The sequence below is a fragment of the Atta colombica genome, unplaced genomic scaffold (genome assembly GCF_001594045.1).
Source record: "Atta colombica isolate Treedump-2 unplaced genomic scaffold, Acol1.0 scaffold110, whole genome shotgun sequence".
Taxonomy (NCBI): domain Eukaryota; kingdom Metazoa; phylum Arthropoda; class Insecta; order Hymenoptera; family Formicidae; genus Atta; species Atta colombica.
The window spans coordinates 1,892,199-1,903,382 of record NW_017259196.1 but is presented as its reverse complement, the minus strand read 5'-3'; the positions used below and the strand labels follow the sequence as shown (position 1 = coordinate 1,903,382).

At 32.1% G+C, this 11,184-nt stretch overlaps 2 protein-coding genes across 3 annotated transcripts in view; one reads left to right on the top strand and one right to left on the bottom strand.

The window, feature by feature from the left end:
• LOC108693841 overlaps positions 1-5,412 on the top strand; it is a 6,550-nt gene extending 1,138 nt beyond the window's left edge. For both annotated transcript variants that reach the window (XM_018202993.1, XM_018202994.1), the window contains 3 exons: positions 354-568; positions 670-5,053; positions 5,169-5,412. In XM_018202993.1, the coding sequence (XP_018058482.1) occupies positions 354-568; positions 670-5,053; positions 5,169-5,180 (4,611 nt within the window). In that variant the 3' untranslated portion in view covers positions 5,181-5,412. The remainder of the gene's footprint in view (positions 1-353; positions 569-669; positions 5,054-5,168) is intronic.
• Positions 5,413-6,911: 1,499 nt separating this feature from the next.
• Positions 6,912-11,184, bottom strand: part of LOC108693844 — a 78,946-nt gene continuing 74,673 nt past the window's right edge. Inside the window, exons 17-19 of the mRNA XM_018202996.1 lie at positions 10,034-10,234; positions 9,317-9,547; positions 6,912-8,390 (exon numbers count right to left, since the gene is read on the bottom strand). Of these exons, the coding sequence (XP_018058485.1) occupies positions 7,729-8,390; positions 9,317-9,547; positions 10,034-10,234 (1,094 nt within the window). The 3' untranslated portion in view covers positions 6,912-7,728. The remainder of the gene's footprint in view (positions 8,391-9,316; positions 9,548-10,033; positions 10,235-11,184) is intronic.

Genomic DNA, 11,184 nt, shown 5'->3' with positions numbered 1-11,184 from the left:
AGAGAGAGAGAGAGAGAGAGAGAGAGAGAGAGAGAGAGAGAGAGAGAGAGAGAGAGAATATGTCAATTCTTTTTATTGAGTTGCATATATGATAGATATACTGTAACAAATATCCATGATAAAATTGGCTTTAAATTTCATAAATAAAAAACTTGTGCATTCATGGTGTTGATTAATAGAGCTAATAAATATGTAGGAGGTCTTATGTAGTGATATTGTGAAAACATTGACTAGATCATTGTAATAGTTTAATATAATCTTGCAGAATTTATTAATATAAAACTATAAAACTGTATCTCAATATGAAAATGATACTTAATATCTTTTATCCAAGATAGACAATTTGTTTTCAGGATCGCTTTAGTACACGGTCCGTACGCATTGGACCAAAAGTGCATAAGAATAAAAATATTGAGGATAAATGGGGACTAGAATATCACAAAGCTGTACAGGATGTTGTATTTAGCCAGCATTGTTTACCTTTCATGCCAACCGAACCATCAGCATCTTTGAGCGAAGATATTGTAGAACCTGGTCCATTATATGTGTGCAGACATTGCAGAGATTGGTGAGTTAAAATATTTTAACAATTGCCTTAAGAAGCGATGGAATTTTATGATTTATTTTATTATATAACTATAACGCGTGTACGGATGATTTTTGTTTCAGTTTTCGTTTTCAAAGCAGTTTTGAGGAGCACAATGCACGGCATTGTTGGATTTTAGGGCTTTGGTGTCGTTATTGTTTCGATACAATATGTAATCATCCAGCCAGGAAAGGTTATAAAAAATGCTCTGAATGTTTAGAAAAAGATAGTAAAAAACGCGCATATTTAATATCAAGAGGTAGTATTTATTTATCAAGTAGGCAGTTACGAGTGGGAGTTATAAAAGTATTCTACAACCAGTGCCAATTTATCGATCACATGAAAATGCATCAATTAAGCGTGGTAAATATGGGTGATTTAATGTTAATTCCTCTACCTATTGACATGAGCAGTAATGATTGGTCTTCTGAATTTGAGATACTGTGCGAAGCACTTATGGAAGTGACATTTTTGTTACGCATACATATTATAGATTGGTTAAAGGAGCATAACTTGCAAGATAATTGGTGGAAACTGGTTAATGGCAACAGTAATGATGCTAAGATAAAGGAAATTGTCGATAAATATCAAGGTCGACAATTATTCAAATCCTCCTATAAGACAATTACCGATATGTTTACGAATTCCGATTCTTCTAATGTTACATATAATATTAGAAACTCCCCAGATATTGAATTTATTGATAATGATTCCATAGATAAAAATACGAATAATTCTGTTGATTTAATTAAAGATAAGAATATCGTAGAAAATGAAGATAATCCATGTACATCAAATGATATTACTTTTATCGATTGCGGTCCTACTTCACAATATTTTGAACCAGAAATACCAGTAAATCCTAAGAGTACACAACAGTTAAAAACTTATCGTTCAGCTAATACTATCAAAATAAATAATAAAATGATGTATGAAACTTCTAAGGATCGCAATTTACACGAAACAAATATGATTCATGAAAATGTTATAAAAAAAACTACAGAGAACAATCTTAGTAAATCTAGTAATCCTACTAATATAACCAAAACTGGCGTTAACACAATTATGAACAATTCATTTAAGATTAGTATCCCATTTTCTGCTAAGACAAGTTCAATAATTAAGACTAATTTAAATCAATCGACACAAAATCTTCAAACATCAAATAATAAGATATTAAATGTCCAAGATCCAAAGAATATTACAATAATTAATCAATTTCCATCTCATCTTATCTCTAACCAGAAAATAGTTCTCGTTGGACAGAATTCATATAATGTCATATCTCACAGCAAGAATGAATTGATTACTAAAACAAATTCAAGTAACTCAGTAGTAGATAATAGCGGTTCCAATATATCAACACAGAAGAGATCTTATTCCAATGTCAAGAAACAAGAATCGGATGAAAAAATTATAATAAGTAACGGACAAAAGTACGTCATTAAACGTATAAAAAACACTACGAAAGTTACGAAACAACTGACATCTGAACATAACATTTCAAAGCCAAACGTTTTAAAGCCTACTAATTCTAACGAAGTCGAAAACAGCACGCAACAAACTACTTTATTTCCCAACAATATTTCCATCTCAACACCTTCGTCATCTCCTAAATTATCCAATAATGAATCACATGTTAACAAAACTTCAATTATGCCAAAATTACAAAAAATGCCTCCGCATTTAATTCCAGTATCTGCCATGCATCCGAGATACATGTCGGAAATAATATCATTGATTAAAGAAGATAATGGAGATCTTTATATGGATGTAAAATTAGTAGATCGTATTGCGAAAGAAAGCTTTCTTGCTGTGTGTGATGTAATAACAAAATATAGACGAGAAATGTTTAATGAATTTTATCAAATGAATAGCTTGGAATTGAAAAAACGACTGGAGCATTTGCAATATATTACTGATGAAATGAAAAATGTTATGAATTTCATATCAGACAACGTTTTTCAAGAAAAATTAAGAGCTGTTAATACTATCAAATGCATATTAGAAGAATGTCTCAATAAATCTAACAAAAATATACAGGATGAGAAAATAAACGATGATATGATATTAAATGAATGGGAAACAAAGGTAAATCAAGAACATAGATGTCTATCGTGCAATAGATATAGGAAACCTGAATCATATATAGTTGGCTTTTCAAAATTAGCTATGAATGAGAATGATTATTGTTCTTGTTATAAAGAAGTTTGTCAAGATTGTCAATCTTACCAAGGTAGTGTTTCACGGTTTGTCGCGCATCAAAACTTCCATAAGAAGAAAAAACCTTTTGTTTGTCCAGACTGCGATTCCAAGTTTAAGTCTCCTATATCTTTAGAAGTTCACACATGGACTGTTTGCTTTCATACATTGAGAAAAATCACATTTGGTTGTAAAATTTGCGAAATAGATGGTTTTAGAGATTTAGAATCGATCACTAGACATTTTGTTGTCATGCATTGCAATACAAAGATCGGTTGCGAAGTTTGTAATCGGGTATTTGCCTCGTATAATGAGTATATACAACATCGTACAGAGACACATCCAATAAGGACACAGCAGAAGCCAGTACGATTAGTAATATATAAATTAAGTAATGTAATCTTACGTTGCGAGAATTTCATGCCATATTTGGAGAAGAACCCTGTAATTCGAAAATTAATATGGTTTAAATGTCCTTTTTGCCAGTTAATAACTACAGATAATAAACATGTGGCGATGCTATTGAACACTCATTTACGAAACAATCATGTAGGACCCTTATCAAAAATTCTTAGCGAGAAAGCATTTACTTTAATTTTTGGTTTTAAAATGACAAGAGCTGTCATTTTAAATGCTGAAAAATCTCTTTTGAGTAATACCATAGTACCTAAAATCGTGAATACTCAAACTATTAGTTCAGAAATATTCGAACGTGGTTCTCAAAATATGGAACATATATGGCCTACAGATAACAAGAAGGTTAACGAAAGTTCACAAGTAGTGAAGAACATTGATGATAAGGAAAAAGAACAATTATTGCCAAAAATAGTCAGCGTTGTATCGATGAATGATTTAAAGCCATCTAAATCTGAGAAAGCAATCACGAAAATTTTAACTGAAACGAAGGTGAAATCTAATTCTCCTTTTTTTCAACTTATAGTTAATAGTGACGGAAAAATGGTTCCACATGAAGAAACAGTAATGGAATTAAATGATAGCAAATCTAATAACAAGAAAAAGATAACAGAGATAATAAAGATTGGTAAAGATACCGAGTTGATAATGAATACTTCACACATCTCCGAATTTGAGAAAAAGCCTTTATTAATGGACATAGTTGGTATTCCAAATTCGTCAATTGCATCAAATGAAAAAGTTTTAAGTTCCATATCCGAAGCAACTACAGATAATTGTATAAAAATAGTTGATGTTAAAACAATATGTAAATCGAATATTGAGCCACTCGTTAAAACAGAAATGTGCGATACACAGACAAAAGATGAAAATGCAAGCAACATGGGATTCATGCCAAAACCTCCTCCGCTTGCCAGGATTCCACAGCATTTACTTAAATCTATGGAAATTAAGTCGGAAAATAAGCCGACTAATGACTCAAATTCAAGATCGGATTTCGTCCAAAAAACTGATAACTCAAAAATGCGTATCGCTTTAGGATCGCAAAAGAAAGTTGTTGATTACATATGCCACTTATGCAAAGAACGAATTAATACTTCTCAATTCGTAATGGAGGCGCACTTTCGTGAAAAGCATTCAGATAAATACAAAGTGACAATAATCACTCCACGATTATTACGGATGTCACATAACTTTATTAATGGCGACTATAAACAATTTATTAATAACAGGAAACGGAAATCGGATAACATTTTATCTGTAACTAAAAGAAAACGTCGATGGACGCAGAAAAAACATACAGAAATAAAGGATACGAACCCACCAGTAGGATTATGTGTCAAGCAAGAAACTGCAGAGGACGATGAAGGTAATTTTATATGCAAGAAATGTGGTCAACAATGCTCTGACATATCTAATTTGAGAGAGCATATTGCTGCCAATCATCGATTAAAGGGCCGTTACCTGATATGCTTAGAATGTGGCGAGAACTTTGTGGTTGCACCCAGCTTGCAGATGCATCTTAAAGCTTTTCACGGCATAGAAGATCCTCTCAATTATATGAATCAAAATCCTTCTTACGCTCCAAGCCTTGACAGTGACTTGCAAACGGAAGAGAAAACAACGATAGCTAATCAGTGCTATGTCTGTATGGCAGTTTTCGAAGATAAAGCTGCAGTGGATAAGCATCTGAGGGTGCATGGTATGGCTTTCTTGAATCGTAAGAGGATAGAGGCGAGAAATGCTTTGGAGAAAAAGGCCAACGTGGAAAAGAGTAAGCAAAATATTAAAGATTCAAAGGAGACTGTAAAACAAGACAAACCAGTGGAAACCATCTTAGAAAAAATTAGTGTAAGTAATTAAGTAATTAATGTAATTAAATTCTCATTTGTTGAAAGTGGCGTTATTGATTTCATAATTATCAAACTATGTGAATATTTAATTATCAATTGTGTGATTATTTTAGGCGGCCATATAGTTGCAAAAGATGAAATATAAAATAAAAGGAAGAAGATAAAGGAAGAAGATAAAGAAGTGAAAGGGAGCAATGTTGTAATATGATGGATTCATTAATCTTACTTACATGCTCATTTTTGTACATTTGCGCGCCGAACCCTTCATTATTATCACTAAATATTGCATCAGTGAACTATTAGAGTTCTTTTTTTATTACCTTGTAATATATTACTTTTTTTGTAATACTATTTAGATAAGCAAGTAGAAAATGATTTATTATTCGTTAAGACGTAACGCTGCGAGCGAGATAGTAATAGAATTAGATAATAGATAAGTCTGACAAAAAGCAACAAAAAGCTTGATATTCTAATTTATCATTTTTTTTGTTAACATTTTGCTATGTTATATGTATATATGTATATTTATATAAATATATATAGTATTATAAATATATCTATATATAAATATATAAATATATCTATATACATATACATTTATATATTTTATATATCCTTCGAATACAATTTATATTAATATTTGTTGTAAGTTCACTTATTCTGAATAAGTTAAAGTTAAGTCATAATTTTTATGTAAGTTTTAATGTAAGTATTAAATATATACAATTTTATGTAAGTATTAAACGTTTGACATATGTAAATAGACATGCAATGTCCCGAAACGGGAACAACGTTAAACTATTGAAATTTAAGACGACAACATGTGTCTCGAAAAATTTTAATTCCAAAAATTAGAGCATAACCAATATTGAAAAACAATTTTTCGGGACATTGCATGTCCACCAGTTAGTAAGGTCTATTTAGTCTGATTGATATTCGAGATGCAATTTCTCTCCTGATTCAAAGGATGATTTATATAAGATATAAGAAAATGTAAATAATTGTAACGGAGTATAATGCATTTATGGAGTAATACCTTTTTGTATTATATTTAATTAGTTAAATATTTTCTGACTTTGGTATATAAGAATGAAAAATTCTTATATCAGTGAACATTTATCGCATTAATCGTCTCTTATTGAAAGACTATGGGATGGATGCTCAATGTAATAAAACAAAAATGAATAGAATATATATAGTTCTTTATATATTATATCATTCTTATTTGCACAATGCTGATTATTGCTTAATGCGTAAAGTATTTTTTTTTTATTGATTGACACATCAAGATATCCGAATTATGAAACTAATCGGATAGCAAGACTTTGGAAGGAAACCGTTTCCTCACCACTTGCCTTATCTACATATTTATACGTACATACTCGATGGCATGAAAATATCGGTACGTTTCAATACATGTTCACGTATGTTATGAATAAAATGTGGCATTCTTATTTTAAATCGCTTTTTCGAGCAGATATATTTTCATTGCACATGAGCGCAGGTACTAGAGAAAGGGTTTGGGGCACTGAACACTTTGATTGCAGTCCCGTAAGGGTATTTACAATTTGTCCTTTTTAAAATACTTTAGGAGTTTTAGAGTTGTGAAAGTATTCTATTTTGGAATATTCGATATGAATATGTCATTAATTACAAATAGAATATTTTAAAGTGATGTTGAAGTTTTTCCATTTTGATTTTTGTTACTCTTCTTACTTATTATAAAATAAGATAAACTAGTGCATTTTCGAAAACAACATACTTTTTTTACGATACAAGTTATATCAGAAGAGGGCCAAGATTATCAATTTATTCCATTATAAAAAAAAATAAAAGGATATTATAGATGTTTGGTCCCTTTTATAATCCTCCAAGACAAACGTATACTCTTACGGGTCTTAAAATTTGCTATTCTTTTCTTTTTTTTCTTTTTTTTTGGCACAGTTACTAGCGAACACACATGTTTAAGATTACATTGCGATTGGTTCATGATCATCGCATTTACTTTACACATACGCCACTTTGAAGAGTCTCCGCACAATCTTGACGCACTATTCCGCTTATTGATTTGAGCACAAATAAAGTCAATTCTCACGACAAGTTGAGCCGGATGTCCATATTGTCTTTTCCCTTTGATAATCTATATTGCATTAACAATGTCGATTTTATAATGTTCCATTGCACAGTTTCCGACTGAATCATGTAACGCTTAATAAATAATTGTTAAACAACATTAACATTATTTAACGTTGGATTTTGAATTGACTATCGAAAGATCTACTCGATTTTTGACATATTGATTTAAAGCTAGCTAATGTACGCTATATTTTATTATTATATATAATATATTGCACAGACTCTGTTACGAAAATCCTAATATATATTGCGCCTCGATAACTTTAATTATCTCTTATCATGCTGCATGATAATTTTCCTTCGTCTATCACATGAAACATCTAAATAGAAATTTTCAATTCGTGTTAGATTGTCTAAGCGGCTACGATAATTAGGAATTTTGATAGAATCGCTGTCCCACTTTCGGAAGGACTTTGAAATATTAGATGTTGCAAATAGACCACGAGAAAATCAACGTAAGTTTTTTCCTCATATATCTTTTCTCTTAAACTTTAATACACTTTATATCACTTAGACGAAATTGTTACGTGCAATATTTTACGTTACAGGAGTCGATCGCTTCTCTTCGCAGGAAGTACTGACATTACTATCGACATCAGTATTCGATTCCTCCTCTGGGTTATCCATATCGATTATCGAGATCACTGGACTCGTTGGACGAGGCTTTGATTCTTGACGGAAATTCGGTACGATATCGTGTCGAGTCTCTGGGGTGGAATCGTTCTTTAAAGATGCAGAATCACCGATTATTTTCATGGACGAAGAGGACGACGAACTCGACTGCATCGTCTTTAGTTCGTGTTCAGCAGGACTGACTGCCTCTTCGCTATCGTTTTCTCTGAATAGCTTTCTTAGATCGCTGCCCAGTCTTGTATCGATTGGACTCATCTTTGAATCTACGGGGATAGTTAAGACTAAAGAATCCGGTGGTTTCTTGACTCTGACAGTATTGGCCTCGCTGAAAGAAACCTTGATCTCGCTCGCGGTCCATACGTCGGAGTTGGGACTGCACGAACCACGAGTTGTTGTTTGGGTAACCTTCGGTTTCGTCGCATCATCCATCGAATGCCAACGATGCGGTCTCGTAACCGATGTACCTTGTGCAATGGCGCTTAAACTGTTCGCTGGAATTATTCGATGAGGAAACCGAGGTGAGCCGCGTATCTTTTCTCGAGAAGATGACTGGCTCGTGCTCGTCTCTGAAACATATTTAACATCGCAATGTTTGAATTTAGAAATTTTCTCTTCAGAATGTCTTTATGAATTTATTACAAGATATATTATAAAGGCAAATAAATGAAATGAGCAAATGGCAATGAGCTAATGAGAATTGGCGCTATAATAATTGAGCTATTATTTCATGAATCAAATATTATAAATATGTGTTAATAAAAATAAATGTATAAATAAAAATATAAAAGTTTTGGCTAATTTTTTAGTCATCTTCAGTATAACGTTACAAAAAGTCGATATAAGTTAAATGAGTAGTCATGAGAACCACCATTCTTCCATGCAATCACATATCAGTTAGACAGCTGGATGGTGCCAGTCGATTGATTGATTTTTAAAGACAACGAGGTCAGAATTTAAAACGAATGAGATTAAACATAGAAAAATAACTAACTCACTTCACTGGATTAAATTACATTATATTAGCATACATGTCAAGTACGTTGATGTATGTATATACGTTATACTGAAGATTGCTAAAAGATTAGCCGAAATGTCTATATTTTTATATACAAATTTGTAATATTTGATTCATGAAATAATAGCGCAATTACTACAGCGCCAATTCCCATTGTCTCATTTCATTTATTTACATTTGCAATTTTGGGAATTTGTTTCTAATATTAATTGTTTAAGATATATTCTGCAATAAAATAAACATTAAAACCATATCTTTTTTTTCTCTTTTTGAGAAAGAAAACGATGTTTTTGTCGAATTTGAATCGAAATTGAATGTAAAATTTAATGAAAATAATATTAAAATAAATTTAATAAATATATGAATTTATGGAAGCTATAAAATTACAACGTACGTGATATTTCTATAAAAGTAAAAATATTTAAAATAAAATGCATATTTAGTTAAGATAATATATTGAAGAGTCAAGTCACTTACGTGGCGGTAGACTGAAATTTACTTTAGGCTCGCTACTTTCCTTGCGACGTAGTCCTACTAAGCTTAACCTACGGTCTTCCTCGCTAGTAATGCTAATTATTGGTCCTGAACCGCATCGTGTATGAGGTGAATGAGTGCCTTGGGCATCGACTTGGCAAGTAGAGGCAGCTTTCGCGCCGGGCACTAAACCAGCGATGTAGCCCATATGGACTCGAAGCGCTGATGCAACCCCTAATGAAGGTAATGTAAGCAGGATAAGCTGCATAGTTATATTAAATATGTGGATTATAGGAAATGCGAAACAAAAAGAACGAAACAGGAAATACAAACTGCATTTATCAAAATACGAACTTATATGCTATATATTATATAATACGCAATAACTTCCCTTTCTCTCTTTTCCATCAATTCACAAAACGATTATGGACCGCAACATGAATCGAATTCAAATAATTTACATTTATTTCTCGCAAGCATTTCACGACTGAACAAAAAGAGGAAATTATTCCTATACAATAGGCAGACAGTTCCAATTCCAATTTTAACTTTTATTTCTTTCCGCAGTTGTAACGACGTGCTTTTATAAAAATGTTCCTTTGTGAGAGAAAACTCGCTTCTGACGTTGCAATATACATATATAGTTAAATCGTGTCTATATCACACCGCTTTAAGGTGTAAAGTGGTTCTATTCTTTCATTCTTTAGCGCTTTCTCTTACCGGTGAACGATGCTGTGGAGGTCTTTCTGCTACTCGGCCTGCTGCCGAAGAGACTGAAGAGTCGTTGAAAAACGCCCAGCCGATTTGGACCCTCGGTCTCCCGGCGACGATGTAGCTTGTAAAGGTCGGCCAGGCTTTGTCTGGGATCGTCGGGCTCCAGATCCGGTTGACTGCTAAATGCTACGGTACCGCGACGTATGCCTAATTTCAACAAGGGTCAAACTCATACATGACGCGGAACCACCATTATGGGTCGAGCGATCATTATGATGGACATTATTAATTGAAACCTTGGTTTCTATCTAACTAATCGGAATTCCGCATAAGTCACGAAAGCGCGCGAGTTTAGACTACATTTATGCGGAAATGAGTCATGAATCCAATGAATATTCGCGCTCGCAACTGGAAATCCTCCATTATTTGAAAAGAGACATCCATCTACCTCTAATAAATGCATAATAATTTCGCGAGGTTACTTATGAATTAAGAATCTTTTTATATCTATTTTGATCAATTTGCGTTATTTATTTAGTGAAACAAAATGTGAGTATTCCAAATTTTTTCTCTATATTGAGTGTGATCTACTTGGCGCTACAAATGCTTTGAAGCTTTTGATTAATTAATCGGAAGAAAAAATTTTATTTTATTTCGAAGCATTTGTTCATTGTACCATCAAGATCGTAGTCATAGTGAGATCAGTATTTTTTTTCCATGCTGTCCTAATCGATTTACAACTGTAGATTCAGTATGAAAATAATCTTCATAATAGAAGCTGGTGGAAGGAGATGTCTTCTTCCATCATGAGTAGAAGAAGAAGGAGAGAAAATATGTATATATGTGTCTCTCGTAATAAAATTTTAAAGCGTATCTATTATTTTCTTTTTCTAAATATTTTCGAAACAATGTAATTAATTGAAATATTCTTTAATATTACTCTATATATATATAAAATATGTATCAATGCGCAATCTGTGATCCACCGGCTCATAGCAAAAAATAAAATCATATTTTCTATTATATCCAAACGAAATAATTCTATAAACGTATAATATTATTATTATAATATTATTTAAGCAATACTTGAGACATATTTTTAGAATATTAAATGTAATGCTTCAATAATATTTTATTAAAATTATATAATATTAAAT